General features: G+C 32.3%; 2 protein-coding genes across 2 annotated transcripts; one reads left to right on the top strand and one right to left on the bottom strand.

Annotated features, from left to right (window-relative positions):
• Positions 1–5,172: 5,172 nt before the first annotated feature.
• Positions 5,173–7,801, bottom strand: SP555 (SPRY domain-containing SOCS box protein SP555). Its single transcript, XM_085955259.1, has 2 exons — positions 7,782–7,801; positions 5,173–6,066 (listed from the first exon to the last, which is right to left on the bottom strand). The coding sequence occupies exon 2, from the start codon at positions 6,047–6,049 to the stop codon at positions 5,312–5,314; it is 738 nt and encodes a 245-aa protein (XP_085811385.1). The 5' UTR covers positions 6,050–6,066; positions 7,782–7,801; the 3' UTR covers positions 5,173–5,311.
• A 2,507-nt stretch (positions 7,802–10,308) lies between these two features.
• On the top strand, positions 10,309–17,816 carry LOC147066371 (lysosomal phospholipase A and acyltransferase-like). The gene is made up of 6 exons (XM_085955257.1): positions 10,309–10,628; positions 11,749–12,123; positions 13,104–13,331; positions 14,336–14,507; positions 15,196–15,318; positions 16,215–17,816. The coding sequence occupies exons 1-6, from the start codon at positions 10,535–10,537 to the stop codon at positions 16,462–16,464; spliced, it is 1,242 nt and encodes a 413-aa protein (XP_085811383.1). The 5' UTR covers positions 10,309–10,534; the 3' UTR covers positions 16,465–17,816.
• Positions 17,817–19,679: the final 1,863 nt, after the last annotated feature.

Below are 19,679 nucleotides of genomic sequence, written 5' to 3'. Positions count from 1 at the left end.
CACGCACGCGTTAAATAAACGACATTTGGTCCTCACAGAATACAGCCTTGACCTCCATGCGACTCCAAGTTGGTTGAACGCAGAGCCCGCCACACCCATGCGGATTCCAAGCTCACTAGCAATACCACCATCATCGGCAACCGTGGCACCCAAGTATTTAAATCTGGACACTAGCAGACTAGACAGACCGGAAACCCGCAGAGGAGTGTCGGCGTCGATGCATGCAGCACTGCATATGGATTTGGTCTTCGCGGCATTCAGATGAAGACCCACACGCTTCGAGATCGCGGCGAGCCTGTTCACGGTTACCTCCAATCTTTCGATCGTCGAGTCAAACACGACTGCGTCGTCTGCATACTCCAAGTCGCACAGTCTGTCTTCGCATAGATCGGTTGTGTCATCATGATGTAGGCGTATCCCACTGTCGGGGCAAACCGTCTTACGCATTATGAAATCCATCATGATGATAAAAAGAAAGGGCGCAAGTACACATCCTTCCTTGACTCCTGACGTGATTTCAAAGAGGTCAGAGGATGTTCCGGCTGCTCTCACGCGACACTCTGTATTGGTGTAGAGAGCACTTATCCTCACATCCTAACAAACTGACTAGTGATCAAAAAATATTAAAATGTCGTATTATAGTAAGATATACAGTGGGTTCCTTCTGTACATATTAATTGTAACGCTTTTGTAGATCCTACGGTAAAGTTTTCAACTGTTTAAAACACACCTATTCATAATGAATCACGTTGAAATTCATCTCATTGAATTATATGTCACACTTACCCCGACTCACCTTAAGGGCGGACATGCTCAGCGTAGGTCAAAATGGAGCTTTTATTGTATTTTCACAGCATGATACTGGACAATCCTTAAACATTGTAGATAATCTATTTATATAATTTTGAAGCCTTATTATCCTTTATATTTATTTTAAACATTTAATGACTATAAAGTATTTTTATTAAGTACATAAAATAGTATTCTTTTAAATCTCTCGCTCTAATGTTTTAGAATATAGTCATATTTCAGTACATAAATGTGCAGTGGTGTTGAGATTTTTTACATTTATTATTTTTTAAACGCATTTATAAAACTATCAGTATAATTTATGTCGACATTATTATAGTGAAATATTCACGATAAAAAAGTATATTGATAATCTCTGTGATCCCAAATTTGACAAGAATTAGGCATTTTATTATTCAAAAAATGGGCAAGATTAACACATTTGAAGATAATTCTAAAGATACTGATTATAAGCTATGTCTTTGACCATTCAAATATGATAAACATCCTACGAATAATGATTGCTTTATAATAATTATTGACCTAAGAATGAGGTAGTGTTTTTTTTAAATACGCCATTTCTTTTGGCATTCCCCAGTGGTTAAGCTACAACATACGGCCGTAGCCATAAATTGACAAACTATAATTGAAGTAGGGAGTAAAATGATGTTAACGCGCGTGTTTGAACATGTACCGTTTAAAAAAAAAAGATTTTTTTTCGGTTAGGTACATGTTCAAACACGCGCGTTAACATGTTCTTACTCCCTACTTAAGTTTTAGTTTGTCAATGGCGAATTGGAAGTGACTAACAGCGACCATGCTGGACATGTGCACCTAGTATGCTTAAAAATTACTCAAATAAATCGGCTGTGCTACCCGCTTGGTCTAGACTCTAGAAGTATAATAGCGCTGCAGGCGACTTTTTTTACTATTAAAGCTAATTTATGATGTGTGTTTATCTCACTTATCTGGTCAACCCGACACGCCGGGCCCCCAAGCTAGAGCCCTGTCAGCCCTCCCTAGCCATAACCTACACCGCTCCGGAATTCGCGTGACAGTGCATTAGGGAACGGGTTTCTAAAAAACCCCAACTCTAGTGTTTCGAAATTTTTGTTAGAAATTAAAATCTAAGAAAATTTTCTAAAAAGGGTGTTGGAGAATTACAAATCATTTTTTGCCGTGTTATTTGTCTAAGCTCAAGGTATAGCTTATTGGCCTTCAATTTCAATGTGTAAAATCATTCTGATAATTTTCATGTTTGGGGGGTGCCACGGCCCCTTGCCCCCCCCCCTGGGTACGCCACTGTCGCCCTACACCTATAGATACAAAATGAAAGGATGGCCAAAATCACTGTTTAATGGTGTAAGATTTTCATTGTTGTTATGCAGAGCCCAAAATTTTGATTCTCGGTCAGCATCTTTAACCATCAGATCATTAAATAAACACAAGCATACTATTATAATGGAAATGGAGGGGAGGGGTATGAAATGAAAACACTGACATATTATATTGTTTGACATTATTATTAAGTAGAAAATTTCCTAATAAGTTTCAGTCAATTTTAGTGTACGAAAATAATATGAAATTTACAAATATAACTAAATAACCTTATGAATTCAAACACATTTTATGCTAGGTATTTAAAATTGATTTATTCCTATAAGCTGTAATTTATACAATAATTTACCCGGAGACTGGTTGGAGATGATATTAACAGTGGGTAATGATAAATATGTAGGTATTGTTTAGTGTGCATTTGGTATGTTTTAGCAACATTATCTCTCATTTTATAATTCACCTTTCAGATAATCACCCAATCTCCAATACAATGTATGTCAACTTACATAATAATCTCGCCCTAAAAATATAGGTACTTTGTATGATAATTTAAATTATCGTTTAGCTAACTTTTTTATAATGCCATAATTCGTTTAAAATTATAATTATCAACCCAAAAATTAACATGATTTTTTGTTTCAATTTATCAGTTCAATCAATTTCAAATTTTACAGAACACATCTAACACGCACATCATTGAATGAAAATCTTGCAAATCAATAATTATATCATTTAGAAAATATAAATAATATAAAAAAAAACAAGAATTGTTCCATTTTGTTAACAAACACTATGTTATTGTAATTATTCTAGGATGGCTTGGCTTATTTAATTTTTAGAAATAGGTATGTTATGTTACAAACATATTATAAAGGCTGTGAGAATTCCAATTTCTGATAAAAATTGATGATAGGTATGTAGGTACTATTATTTATTATAGATTAAATATTTTAATTTGTCACCATACATAATTATTATATTTAATTAAAAGGTATTGTGAACGATGATTCAATTTAATAGTATGTCCTGTAATTCATTTTGAATCCTAAGTACAAATTTCATAATTCAAAAGTGCAAAGTATGACATATTTACAGGAAATAAAACTTTCAACTAAACTTTACTACAAAAGTTGATAACATAAACATAAATCACTAGGTACCTGCTTAAAGATTACACATTACAATAAAATTTGAGCCAAAGACATGCGTCACAAACCCATTCATACCAGATAAAGTTTAATGACAATAGTTTTTGAATAGAAATTAATATGAATTATAAATATTAAAATATTACTTTTATAAATTTGGATAAATTTAAATGAAAGAAGACTAGAATTGTTAACTATTTCATCCCTACTTTCTTTATAATTTGTTTTAGAACCATTAGAAATAAAAATCTATTTTTATCAGTTGGTATTTATTTACCTATATACATGGTTAAATTTCATGAAAAATATGTGTCATATTAAATAATTTTCATGTGTCGATTATCGAATGATTATTACGAATTGTCGCCAAGTATACAGTGCATCTCAAGATCTTAATGAGTCCTTACATTACACCAATAATTTATTATTATGTTTACCTATTTAACTTTTAACATTTCCAAATAAAATTATTTCCCCAATGTGTAAGTAGTACGTTGCGATAAAATGTCTACCAAATAAATATACAAATATTAATTGCACACTATAAACATTAGGCAAATAGCACTAACCTTGTCCTATTTTGAGAAATTTATGTTGCCTAAGATAAATAAATAGGTCATTGTTGCAATATTCATGGTGAACTGACATAAGAAAATATTCTTATAATAAGGTCTCATAAATCTATTTAAAATATTTTTTTCTTGAACTAACTAATTTAAAATATATAATAAGTGTGCCCGGACTAGATTGCAATTAAAAGTGACAAACTTATTCAAATACGGGTTATGTGGAAATAATAAGTACATACTTGCATTTATTACCAAAATGTAAATAACCATCGGGCAAAAATTATCAATCAATAACTTGCAAGGGTTTAAGAGATTTTTCATGATAAATTCATACTGCCCCAAAGTTCAATACAATTATTTGAGATTTCCATTTGATATAATGAATTAAAATTAACAATCGTCGATCAAGGGTACAAGTGCACAAGATAATAATATATCATCGACATAATTTATTTTCATGACATTATCATTAATTGATATTTTTTAATGGGCTGCCTATAAAAAGGACCTTCTAAAGTCAATACATACAATAGTGAGTGAAAATTATTTGAACATGGCACATTATTATCTTCAAGAATAATCAGTCAAATTTCACATATATACAGACAATATTATCGTACGTGTTCAGAGATGTATAACAATCTTCATAGGTCAGTAAGGTTACAGATTTACTATACATCTGTATTTTCGAAAAAAATATTATTAGTAAGTACATATTAGATACCTCAGTCTATATAAGAATGTTTTTTGGGTATTACAAATAATATACACAAAAAATAACAAGTCAAATAAAATATCTAATAGGTATATTATTATTAAGTTGCATGCTATGTATGTCCCTGTTAATATGACTTCCCGGTATAAGTATACTGATGGTAGAAATTAGTTAGGAATAGCTACAAATCAAATATTATTTTAATTGAAAGAATTACTTTATTTAATTTTAAAAAAATATTCAAATCAAATTTTAGGACAAGACGGATCTGAAGCCATTTAACTCGGTCTTGTTGCAGAGCCCATTCTCAAGAGATAATGTGGTTAAAGTGTACTGTTAACTGTATGATAACAACAAATAGCTGTGAAAGTCTCAAGCAATTCTTATTCATTCAATACAAATATACACTAAATTTTAGAATGTTATATTCTTTATCATTGCAAAAACTCAGAGCTCATAGTTATCAGTGATAATTTGCATAAATCATGACGGATCGATAGCTCAATGAATAAGAACACTCAACCGGACAGCGAAAGTTGTCAGTTTGAGTCCAAAATTATTTTCTAATAGCTATAGTCCGTAATTTTTCAAAATTGTGAATTATCAAGCAATTCATAAAGTGTTTACTCTATGTGTCTTGGCTTACTGTTTTTATGGTTGATGTATTCTTGCAAGAACTAAAACTACATAAAACCCAACAAAACTTGCTATATTGTACGGACTTATTATATTGTGTATTTACCTATGTTAGGTCACTTTTTCTTTTTAAAAAAATTCATAAGAGCATATTTTTGATCCGGAACGATACGTTGACTAGATTCCATGACCGCTTCGATTATATAACGTTTCATTTGCAAAGGCAAAAGTAAATTCTCCACATCATTTTTATCACAGATTCTTTTAACGATTTCAGCTCTGCAACGATCTTGCAGATTAACAAAGTTCCTACGCATCTTGCAGAGGGTCATCTGAGTCTTGGCGGCGGTAGAACTTATCATGGGGTGCAGAGGTTCCCTTATCTTGTGTAGGCCTCGGAAAGCGACGCCCAGACTGACACCGTCTTTGTAATAGCTGATGGTTCCGAATATACCATCAAACAATATGCCGATGACAGCCGGTTGGTTTTCTACAAACGGTTTAGTGTAGTGGAACCAACGGCCAGCGTGCCACACCAAGCCTCTGTGAGATAATGCCCATCCGTTTTCGTCTTCTCCGATCAAGTTGGTGAACGTTTCGGCTTGCAAGCGAGCTTGCTTGGTTCCCACCCCGAACATCATGCTCGTGCCGAACACTCTATGTGAGAGTTTTATCTCCCAGTAGAATCGCCCATTGTTGAGGATACGAGTTCCCCTTACAGCGGCTGTTCCACTGCTCCAGTTAGGATGGAAGTGAGCGACTCTCAGTAAAGAGTCTGTCAGCTCTACTTCAGAACTGCGATCTCGTCTGTCCCAGCTCCATTCATCGCTGCAATCTAACATCGGTATTTCCATTGATAGGCGAGCCGAACCTGTATAATTAATTATTACACTGAGATTATTTCTTTATGTGGAGCTTTTCAATCACATTTTCCAGTCAGAACTTTAATGTGAAATATTTTGCATGTTATACATTCACTGCTGACCAGATAATTACTAATTAATTACCACATTTAAATATCATGCTAATTATATCTAATGGCCAACTAATGCCAAGGCGACAGTCGCGTTGTCAGCACTAAATGAGTTAATACAGGTTCAATTACCGGTGAGGTAACAATATTTTTATGTGATTTACTCAAAGTCTGGGTATTCGTGTACATAATTGTTTTGTTACTACTATGTCACTACACTACTATCATTTGGCGTCATGGCATGTTAGTTGTAGTGTTAAATAGAATATAACATGATTATTATAAAAAAAAAACAATCATTCAGTTATGGCCTGCAATTGTTTTGGTTCTGATAAAGAGTATCTCGTTGCTGAAATGTATGGTGTATTGCGGACACGTTATGTTAGTGATAGACACATTAAAATTTATTTTTTTAAAGATACAATACTATTTAATGGAAATATGTTCGCACCGTAACAGGATAACAAGTAGCAGGGAACATATTGTTTTAATCCAAAATACGACTACTATAAACGTTGTGTCGTATTCCGTTCCACAGTACAGGACGTCAATGGATGTCCTGTCATATCACATCTCACAAAATACGACGTTTATAGTCGCCATGTCCGCGAATGTGTCAAATATTATGTGTTTTAATGAAAATCATACGTTTATTCTGAAATCCTATCTCCAAAATTTTATGGAGTCAATAGGTTATCTGGGTAATGTATTTACTCGAACTTCTATGTTTACATACATTAATTAATTATTACTAGCTGGGCCAGCTGGCTCTTGCCAGTCTGTCTCGTTAATTATTATAATTAGTGAGTTATTGAACTCTGATAGGTACCTAGTATACATAATTGTATGACATGTTTTTGATTCGAATTAGCGAAGTGCCATCATGTACAATTCACCTAGTCATATTATAGGTACTGTTTACACTAATTTAAAAAAGATAATATATTTAATGTCATTGTTAATGTTTAAAACCCAGGTCAGTGAAAGAATTTTGGAGGTAAGAGGGGTACCTACAGTTCTTTCGTGATACGATTGCGATGATGTGCCATGAACTTATCATGTAATTAAGTACGAGAATAAAATTGACTAAAGCGTCAATGACATTGAGCTACTTTACGAGCTGCTTGTTGGCGAATTTACAATCTGCCTGTAAAGTCGCCCAGTATCATCATCGAACAAGCTAACAAGCAGATTGTAAACAATCTACCGAGAAAAATTGAAAGCTGGTCAACTTTACACGCTACACGCCGGCGTGTGGGCCTACTGCGTCTGCGCAGTAGAGCGTAGTAGCGACCTCCCGGTAAAAAAACGAACTACGTTCCATCAAAATGGTCGCTAGCCTGTTGGCTTCTCAGCGAATGGAAAGTTTTGTGTGTCATCATCACAATCGCAGTAGCTGAATCGCCCGCTTTTAAATACGCCAACAAACAGCTTGTAAAGTAGCTCAATGTCATTGACGCATTATGTAGAAATAGATGGTTTCAACTTGCACGTATCACACAATTTCATGGAAAGTTATCTAAGAAAAAATAAAAAATATCGATACAATTATAAGTGATAAGATATTGTGTTATTTAACAACATATTATTGAATTTCAAAGGCCACATTATACGTAAGAGTTTTATCACACTATCGTGCATCTACTATATTAGCTATCTACGTGATCATGACCCAGAAATGTCAAGTTTTATTTATTTACAGGGCAAGAAACTACTTACAAGTAAAAAAAAATATTGAGATACAAATGTTTGACTTTATAAAACACACATGGTGTGCGATTTATTTGAACGGGCAGCTCCTTCGAAGATTCATTATTTTACGACAACGACACTACTTATCCACAACATATTACGCTCCTTGGCGATATTTATCTTTATCATGCACTTTTGAGTTTGCGCATCCGTCATAATAAAACGCATAGACGAAGACGATCAATAGTGTTTTTGGCTATTCATAATATTCATAACATAGATAATATTCATAATGTCACAACACAATAAAAATATGTACCACAAACAATAATATTATTTTTCTACTTGACGTCAGTCGTTGCTTGTTGTCACGGACTGAGGGGAAGAATACTAAGTTGAAATTCAAATATAAATTTAATTGAAATTTTATTGTTTAAACAATTATTCACATTTTTTTATACTTCTTGGTAAGTACACAATCATGATAAATAATAATCTCTAAACAAAGAAAATCACGTTATACAGCACTCATAAAAAATGACGTAAGTATTTTAGCAGTTTCAGCAGCACTATAAAATCGTATCAATACTAGCTTTCAGCGTTCGAAATGGACCGGAACGCAACGGAGCACAGTTCCAATTCGGGAAATCCACGATACTACCGCTCTGTCTCGTTCCATTCTGGCATTCCGGGTCGGGAATTATTACATTGAAATTGACATTAAATAAAGTTTAATAAGAAACTTGATAATAATGTAGTACACACTAATGTTTACAAACAATAATAAGATCTTCTATTTTTAATTAGGTAGGTACTAGGTATATTATATTTTATAGGGTATTTTTGTACAGTTCGGGCTTGGTTTAACTCATTGTGAAACGCTTTTGCCAATATGTATTAGGTATAATATTCAAGTATTTTTACTGCTACATGATGGGAACTAGGTACACGGCTGCTTCTTTATGCAACACACGATATGTGGACATCAAATTTTCAATCTGTTCATAAACACTCACAAGAATATTTACTAAAATCACTAATATAACAAAATAATCCCTAGGTATTGAATTGGGGTAAATGTGTGAACATATTTATTAATTAAATTTAATTACCTACCTATTAACTGATATTTATAATTAATTCAACAATTAATTTTGCACTTATAATAATTAGTCACTAAAATTTATGTGTTTTGATTACATACCTATGTAGGTACCTCCTGATATTATTGTTTTTGACACATATATTTGTGAATATTAATCATAATGAACCCAATAATAATAACACAACTGCCTCTTGCACTCTTTACAAATCAATTCTTGTGACGTCATATTGCATATTATTTATTGTATTAGATATAACTCTAACAGATAATATATTATTATTATTGTACTAACTTAGTGAATTCTTTATCATACCTACTAGGTATAATAATATCTTCATAATTTTATTATTTATACCACTTTACTGTAGTAAGTACTTACCAATCTTATTATTTATTTCAGTTCTAAACAACCATAATAAATTTAAAATATTCTATGACACCTGAGTAGGTACTTACACGTGCATTGATTTACCGGCAACAATAGTGTGTAAATTCAACAATCGCGATAATAACTGTTTACCAACACCCAAAAAGAGCTGACTGTCTCGTCAATCGCATTTTTCAAGATGTTGTCATTTCGTAGGTATGAAAATTTGTAAACGTCTCGTAAAAATTCAGAAGCCTCTGATTTTTTTTTGATCCATGCATGCAATCTAGCAACTTGCACGATAGTATGTATTTACACGCAGCACTCGAAATGGAGAATTTTACGAACCGGGGCGCTCGGTAATTTTATGAAGATATTAACATAGTTATCTAATTTTATGTGTTTTATAAAAAATAAGTGTGTGATTTTTTGTTATATTATGGCCATTCTAGCTCAAATGATAAAAGTATTTTTTCCATGAGATGGAACGACAATGTTGCCGATTTTACAACCGGAGCGGTGCTCCGGTGCGTTCTGATCCATTTCGAGCCCTGTTTACATGGCATTTTCTTGTTATGGCCGCGATAATAATATTATGTAGGTACTGTCATTAGTGAATATATGCGCGTGTAAACGGAATACTTACCTATTAGGTAAGTACCTATATTAAAAACGCGCACGCGAAACACGCGTTCAGAAAACAAAAAGATTGAATTCAATCTCTTTGTCAGAAAACTATTTTATTTTTAAACAAAACTAAATCTGAATTTATTTAGAAGAAAAGTATGCTTTAGCATAATATTTTTATAACCGTTATCTAGTCGATTAATTATTTTATATTATATTATATTATTATTTTATCCCATCGGGCCAGTATGAAATTCCGTCCGCTCGCAAGTCTATGGTTCGTGACCTACAAACAAAAATGTAATCGCTGAACAGCTGAGCGAGTAAGCAATGAAACGACCAAAAGTTCATAGTAATCAAAATCATCCTTACCGTTTGACGCTTTGACGTTTGACATATTGTCAAAATTTGTGTAATTTTAGGTGTTTCTTATTGAAATATTATTGCCGTAATCGATAAAATACAAAAAAGAGATGATTGAAAACCTTGTGTAAATGAGTGTGTCAGAATTTTGTTATTTCTAAATTTAATGATTTATTTGTAGTTATTTTTCATTATAGTCAAGTGATAAGTTGATGAATAATAATATGGTATTTACAACAGCATCCTTCTCTGTAATATTATTCACATTCTGTATTTGTGTACAAGGGAGGTCACCAGTGATATTAAGTGAGTTATAACACTGTCAATAAAATAAATAGTGTATTAGTAGGCGCCCTGTTAAAGTCACTACAATAAATTCTCATTGTCATATTAGTTACGAACCGATTATGTATTTAATTGCTGTCACTTAATGTTCGGGGAAACATTTGATCGGCTGGCAACCTGTGGGTGTGGGTTCAAATTCCATAACTGGGTAAATTTTCCAAGTTTGTGTTTTCAATTAAAGTGTGATTATATCTCGGACACGGAGCGAACAGGTGAATCTAAAAATCGAATATAAAAAGGAGGGGAATCATTAAACAAACTGATACCTCCTGTACCCGAACGATTGAACACCCAGACAGATTCACAAATTTATTTAAAAAAAATTAGATACCTACTTATTGTGTTATTGAATAATATTAATAGGTAATCACTATGACATGACAAAGCAATACTTGATCATTTTATGTCATCTGTCGTTTTCCCGCATGTATTGTTCATTTAGTCAGGTTCCGAAAAATGGTCATACAATATCACCAAAACAATGCATTGATCGCTCCTCTATTCATTGTTTTCCCGCACTAATCGTTTAAAATTTCATTCATTTTGCCATATTTTTCTGGATTGATTATTTTTGGGTGGAAAAAAATGTACATAAGTTCTGGGATACAAAAAAATGCCCCAAAATAAACCGGTTCTCCCTCCCTGAAAATTCGGCTGTCACTGACTAAGTACTAACTCTGGTTGCCAACCATGGTTGTTCCCACACGTCCATGTTGTAAACAGCGTATTGAATGATATCTAGTGCTCTTATGGAGTCGGATGGCATCCACTGTAAACTCCATTTATTTATGCAAATAAATGTGGAATTTTTATTGTTATTTATTCAAAATTTAAATTTTTTCCTTTATATTACATTCATTGTCTTCCCGCGTGTATTGTTTGGTTCATCTAATCACTTCAAAAACGATCGATCAAGAATCCACTGTGTTGAGTTAAGATTAAATCCAAAAAATATAATGTGATGTTTGTATATCTAGTGAGTATAATTCCGGGTAGCAAAGATTTTGCATATAAAATAGAACAATGCCTGGGTACTGTAGAGACCAAAATTATACATATTAATTTGTATTTCAACTCGTAGTTCCGGGTGATGGAGGAAGCCAGCTCGAGGCAACTTTAAACAAGACAAACGTCGTTCATTATCTGTGTCAAAAAGCAACATCAGATTATTTTAATATCTGGCTCAACAAAGAATTGCTAGTGCCCCTGGTAATCGATTGCTGGATAGACAATTTGAAGTTGCACTATGACAATGTTACCAGAAAAGCGGAGAATCCGCAGGGAGTCACAATAAGGATTCCCGGTTGGGGAAATCCGGAAACCGTGGAATGGCTGGATCCTTCTCATGCATCGGCCGGTGCATATTTTAAGGACATCGGAAATGCTCTCGTCGGCCTCGGTTACGTAAGAAATGTATCCATCAGAGGTGCTCCGTATGATTTCAGAAGAGCCCCGAGTAAGTATTAAAGCCAAGATTCATTCTAATGGGAATATATTTTGCTAATTCTTCTTATTATTCTGTCTCAAACTTGTAATCGAAAATATGAAATAGGCAATATTTTGATTCTCATAATTTAGTAATTATCAGCTAATCGATACTGTCAACCTTCTATTTTAGCCTATTCCATACTTGAAACTTAGTGTACCTTTTTAAAAACATTGTTTTTACTGATATACCCAAATTCAGACAAACAGTTAAACAATATTATTGTACAGTGAGAAAACTATTATAGCACATTTATAATGCACACAATTATTCCAGTTGTAGTTTATAAAATAAACATTCACCTGTATATCAGCAGATGAACACATACAACACTTGACGAAACTGGAAAGGTGATATGAAGTACTTCGAGTTTTGGCGATCCTGCCCAACATTCTCTTAATGAGATAATTAAAAATGTATCCAATTTTTCTCTTTTAATCAAGCATTGTGTATTCAGTGTATTGTAACAAAATTCATACTGATTACAAATACTTATATATTATATTTTTAATAATCTGCTAGTGCAGACTTCTTGTTTATCTACTAAAAGACACAGCTCAATAATTAAGGTTATTTTCATTTGTCATTTTTTAATCAATGTTATGAATTATATTTAACAATAATACAAATTATTTTTAATGATTTCCGAGTTGTTCAGAACTACGTTGTCTTTCGTTTATTTTCTTTGGGTGCCAATAACTTGTTATTGATGAGTTTGAAATGGTTTAAAAGTCACATATATTTTGAACCCTGTTCGAATCTTGTCTCTGGTTAAATTTACATGTGGTTTTTTCAATGTGTATTTAGATCCAAAGCATGGACCCAATGCAGTGAGTAAATGGCTAACAATGATTCATCATTAAGAAAGGATAACCTCCACTTTCCGGACACTGTTTCATTTCACCATGGAGTGAAAATGGCAATTTACCCTTTTATTATTATTATTTTAGATGAAAATGACGAGTACTTCGTAAACCTGAAAGCTCTGGTAGAGGAAACATACAGTCTAAACAATGATAGTAAGGTAACCATATTGACCCATAGCATGGGTGGTCCGATGGGGCTATATTTCCTTCAACAGCAGCCTAAAAAATGGAAAGATAAATATATACAACGGATGGTCACCCTCGCAGCCCCCTGGGGTGGAGCAGTGAAGGCTGTAAAAGTTTTTGCTATAGGTAACACTTAAGTAACAACTGTGTTAGATTTAGTTTATTTTAGTATTACTTATTGATTATCTTCATCATTTTGGCTATGTGGCATGCGGGTTTTCGACCACCTCCAGAAAGGAAACCTACAAATAACATACGTCTAAAAATATATCATCGCTAAATATTATCAACAGCCCAATATGACAAACGAAATAATATACTTATAATATGTTCTATGACTGAAATAAAATAAATGATAAATAATAATCACGAGATAAAATTATTAATTATTTTTAAAAATATTCTATCTTTATATGAGGTGATTGAACAAATAGAAATATTTTTTTTAATTATTGCATTATTAATTATTATTTCAATAAAGCGTCAATGCAATAGTCCTCGTTTCTAAATATATAAGCTTTGCCTTATAAGCCTATAGATTCGTATGAATAAAAGCAGACTGCTGAATCGATATTAATTCAATACTCGCTAGTTTGTCACTTATTATTTATTTATTCTACATTATTCTGACGATAGATGGCTCTCATTTATATTTTATTTTTTAAATATTAATTATTATTCTGACAATATATTCAATTGGTTCCCGCACATTTTTTTATTTAACTATTTAAATTTAAATACTTTCTATCTATTTTTCGTAGAAGGTAGGCTTCAAATAATCGCCTACTATGGAGCCTTCGCCACTGATCTCCACTTATCGATATTTAGGTATTACTCTGGCCGATCATTCTGGTCGTTATTGTGTCTAATGAATAAATTATTGATCACTATTAGCCCATAATACATACTTATATATTAATATTGAAAAAATAAAAACAGTAGGTAGTGTTTAATTTTTTTAGTGCATTAAAATAAAATGCATATTCCAATTATATAGAAGATAAGTTGATTACTTACATATCACAAAAAGTTGATGAACTACGCTGCAAGAGTGTCTGAATGAAGGTATAAAACATGTCGATGGACGAACTATTTGTGTGATCTCATCCTGTTGTGAAATATTTTTACAGGAGACAATTTAGGATCTTACGTTTTGCGTGAGAGCATTTTACGAGAGCAGCAAATAACTTCTCCGTCACTGTCTTGGCTTCTACCGTCCCCACTTTTTTGGAAGGAATCTGAAATTCTTGTACAAACTGATAAATTTAATTACACCATAAAGGATCTGCCAAAGTTTTTCAGGTGAGTGTTTTATTGAGACCATTTTAAGAGTAACTTAAAATTCTTTGTCTCTACAAGTAATTTTTAGAATAGTTTTATTTTATGAAATATTTTATGACAGCTTGAAAGCTTAAAACCATTAAAATATTATCGCACAAGCAGTAGGCTTATATTTAAGAAATTATAAACCCAACAATCAAATTTGCTCTTATATTTTTTACTGTTGGTACCTACGTGGAATGAATTTATAAAAAAATAGGTTTTTTGTATCAGAAATGAGAATTAGAATGAAATATTATTGTCCATTTTCTCAAGTTAGTGGTGGACAATTAAAAAAAAAATTGTGTGCACTTGGATGCCTGCGAGCACCATGTTGCAGTCCTCTACTTAAAGTGAGGGTTGCATAATGCGTAATGTGTAATATCATGTGTTGTGACATTTAACATTCTGTAAAAAAACATCTGTATTATCTAAAACAATAGAATGTTTCATTTGAATCATCTTCAATGCATGTTTAGCAACTTGTAATATGATGATGTACCTATTTATGTAACTAATTTTATTTTAAAATGGCCCCCATGGACCCTGGACCTGCCTGACAGTATTGCGGGTAGTACTTACGGGTCTTGCGCAATGTAGTTCTGGCACCGTTTGTGACTCACTGTATAGATTGATTGTTCAAAAACATCCATGTCTATTTTGGTTACAGTGACCTTGAGTGGACCCCCGGTTGGGAAATGCGCAAAGATAACATCAAGTATTCAATGGACTTTTCACCGCCCGGTGTGGAACTCCATTGTTTGTACGGAACCGACGTTCCTACTGTGGAAAGGTACTATTATATTCTATTAACAGATACTCTCTGCATGGTTATTCTAACATATCACTTAACACCAAAATCAATAAAAAAAAGTTATAAATGTGATATGTCGCATTCTGACAGTTAATTAATAATAAGAACTGTCAGGTATGATCCTTTTTAATGCGGATTGAGATGAGCACGTTTACTGGTTTAGAGTGTAACAAATACGCATTGAGAATTGAGAAGCTGTGATTTTGTAAGTTGATACTAATTTCTGACACTAAAGCGGTCGCCGGCTCAACTCAACATCATAGATACGCATACACGAAGCTTTGTACGAGTCCATGGAAAGTCGGCCGAGCTCCACAAAAGAAGATATACCTTTCACGACATGCGCACTAACTTAAATATTACTTTATCACTGTGTTACCAATTATTATAGATAACTGCGTTGAATACGGAATTGCCCTGAAGCGATATCCATATTATTTTTTGGATCAAGAAAAATAACGGAAACGTGTTAATTAGTTAGAATAGCTCTGCTAAAGAAGAAATTTCAAATACAGTAAAACGTAGATTATGTGGATTTCATTATGTTTATCAGTTTTCTATATTCATCAAAATAGGGCATATATGTTTATTGTGAAAGTAAATTAGATTTTATTTTTGTTCCGTTTTGTTCGGTCATCCGAATTTATCATTATGATTACCTTCAGCCTGAAAATTGATGAAAACAACATCAACTTTTGTTCCTCTACCGGATTTAAATGATTCAAAACTATTTGGGAACCCGTGTTCTACATTTTGAAGATCGTTAACTTTTGTCTCAGATCAAATTAGGGATTTACTACTCCCTTTAAATAGATAAATAAGTTAGCAAATTAATGTTAAGTTCTATTATTGATATATTAAATTTATTTCTTTAGATTGGTATACAAACCTGGAACTTGGCTGGATGGATATCCCACCCTGCAGAATGGTGACGGAGACGGTACTGTCAACATACGGTCGTTGGAAGGTTGCATCCACTGGTCCAAACAAAGGACTAGAAAATGGGGCTTGTTTAGTCCGGATATTAGGGCGGTTGCCCATTTATCGATTCCAAAAGCAGACCATCTCGGTATTTTGAATAATCCGGTGATGCTTGACTATTTGAAAAAGCTGTTTGCTCAATAGTTAGTTGTCTGTAGAATGTTGATAATTGATTCTCCAGACTTCTTCGATTTTATTCTCCAGTGCTATATTTTATAAATTTGTCTTCCAAATTATGCATAATATAAAATTATTATTTAATCGTTTCGATTTAAAAAAAAAATGTTCAATGGGAATTGTTTTGTTTCACGTTCTCTGCTTTTTGGAATCTTTTTGTCATAATACATTTTTACCATTGTATTATAGAATTCAAACAAAATTGACATTGTCGCTTCCGGAAAAAGTAATCTTTAAAAGATACAATACAGAGTCGGTTGTTACTGGACTACTCGACAATAAAATTACATAATCACAATATGTAATTGTATCGCGAGTCTTATAATATGACATGACATAACTGCCGTGAACTTCAGGCATCCTTTTTCACGTGTAAAATTTTTAAAATTCAATGTACTCAATATGAATTATTGTATTCTATTATAAATTTACACAAACTAATTCAAATGTTTTCCCTGCGGTTGACGCATCAGATTATTAGCGTTTATTCTGTTCAATCAGACTGCTACTTAACAATTTTCCTATTTTTTAAAACATTTATTTTTGCAACTATTATTTATTGTACATTAATGAATTATGATTCTCTTTTTGTGATATTTTCTGCATATATAATAAGACATAGTTAATACTTGTACAGAATTCATTCTTTTTCATTATATACTTTTGTAGCAGCGGTGAAATAGATAAAAACGTAGTCTAAGGAAAATGCTATTTTGATTTATTATAAGATGAATATTGTATTTATTATTTGACATAAACCAGATATTATAATATATTTAAAGGATTGCTCTCTCACTGCTTTTCTATACAGCCGTTGACCACTCAACTTATAATAACCAATAACGATAACCCAACATAATATATCGTTCTATCCAAATTCTTTACAAAAGTTTTGTTCATATAAATCTATTACCTGTCTTAGACATAGTCAAATATTAATGAACAAGATTATATTGGGAACTATGTTTTATAAGATACAAAAAAAAATTGGGTCAAAGAATTTGTTTTATATTTCATTGGGAACTTGATAAATTGAAGGAACAGCTTCATACAACCTATTTGAATCCCATCATTGAAATGGACCAAATAATCAAATAATTCGATTCAATCTACTGCAGTCGATTTTATACGTCTTGTATCTAGGGTTTCAGCAAACTATCAATACTTCTCTTTTGAAACAATATCGGTGTCGATACTTTTGTTTGAAACATTACCAGTACCAGGTATTGAAACTAAACTTCCGATAAAATATTGACCCCAGATATAGATACCTTTTTTCATATAACATCTCTACTTGTATGTAAAGCATCTAGATAATCAAATAGAAAAAAAAAAGTGTCATGAGTGGCGATCAAATCCAGATTTTAGATTGATCTGACACAAGTGTAGCATTAGCTAGAACAATAATTAGCAGTTGTCCATAGCTAAAATATATAAATAAGAATATTGTGATGAATGTAAAAAATTACTACTTTTTTTTCTTGCCAGCTTCCTTTGAAGTTTAATTTTTTTTTATCACTAGTAACATTAAAAGGCCTGGTTCTCATACACATTGGTTGATGGTCATTACTCAAAAGCACAGATTTTTTGAATTCTGAGTCTCTGGTCTAGTATATGGATGGCAACCATGAGTCTAATTAAGTACCTATTTGAAATGAGTCTGTGTAGTAAACAAAATGTTTTGCTCAATCCAGTCCCGCCCCGTTTACAGGTATAAGTTTACGGGTCATTGCCTTACACAAAGATGTCCACTCAGGCTGAGGGCCTCAGCCGAATGCTTTTTACATAATATGGGCAGATGGTACCATAAAACTATAACGGAAAACAGTCTTCTTATAGTCTTGTAAAAGTAGTCTTGATAATAATGTGACACCCGAAATAGCTATTAACTAATAAATCAACCTGTAAAATTTAATATGATTTTATCATCATTGTGTATATATCAAGAATGCGCTACATGTAAAATATCTGTGTTAACCGATTTATAGTAAATGTAGGTATTCCTTACATATTGTTAAATAGCTATGAAGGCTACATGTATATCCACTAAGATAATCTGCGACACCCCATATAAATCAATGATTTTATAGTTCAGTGTCTTGCTAATGAGGTATTTATTTTCATTCTTCTATATTTCATATTTTTTTAATATAGGGGGGCGATTTTTTACGACCACGTTTCTTGGGGCGGACCTGGCTTAGTCTTTGGAGCATCTGAACGTATGAAACGTATATAATATGATTTTTTGTACCTCTTTATTATGCTGCCAGCATATAAAAACTCATGATTTTACCTTGAACTTGACATTTTTTTGGTATCACTGTCACAAGAAACACATTATTTTTAATAACGTGTAACTTATTCCTCAGTTTATGGAAGTCAATGTACCCGAATACATAACGTGGCAACGAATATAGCATTATCTTATAATTTGAAAGGAATTATTAAATACAGATAAAAATTAATTTAATAAAACTGGTGAAGGAAATACTTTTAAACAAAGAAAAACAATTATTATGTATTAAACTTTTTAAGCTTATTGGGTAAACAGTGGACAAATTTTCTGGCCGATGGTCATGACAAAACGTATTTTGTTTTTCTTAGAGTTTGAATATAATACGAATCTTTTTACAGAGAAATATTTTAGGTAAAAAAACATTGTGTTATATTCTGAAAAATACCATTAATTAAACTGATTTCAAGAATTATAAACATATTTATGATGTACCTACATGTGGATTCATTATAGAGAAGTCATTATTATAATTCTGTAAGTATATTGATTCTGTTGTGTAAAATATAGTAATGTAAAAAAAATCAAAAGAATAGTAAAGTATTACATAGTGGAGTCAGTATCTTATTCACTCTTAAATATTCACACAATGTAAATTCGCTGCATTTATATCTGTACTAATATTAATACTCATCAAAAGTTGTTAATAATAAAATTAGAGGTAGACCTAGCAAAAACAGAATGTGACACAAAAATGATATCGATGTTTTTTTTATATACGGTGAATCGGTTATAACCAGTGGCGGCTCGTGGATAAGATATATGGGGGTACTGCAGTTCATTAAAAATAAAAGTTTATTTGGATTATATTTTACTATTAACATGAAAATTAAATTAATTAATTATAATAATAATTAAAATAAAGAACTTTGCATAAATTGTTTTCAGA

This window comes from Rhyacophila brunnea, unplaced genomic scaffold (assembly GCF_057557595.1).
Source record: "Rhyacophila brunnea isolate RB1 unplaced genomic scaffold, BYU_Rbru_1.0 scaffold_5, whole genome shotgun sequence".
Taxonomy (NCBI): Eukaryota; Metazoa; Arthropoda; class Insecta; order Trichoptera; family Rhyacophilidae; genus Rhyacophila; species Rhyacophila brunnea.
This window is presented reverse-complemented; position numbering and strand designations above follow the sequence as displayed.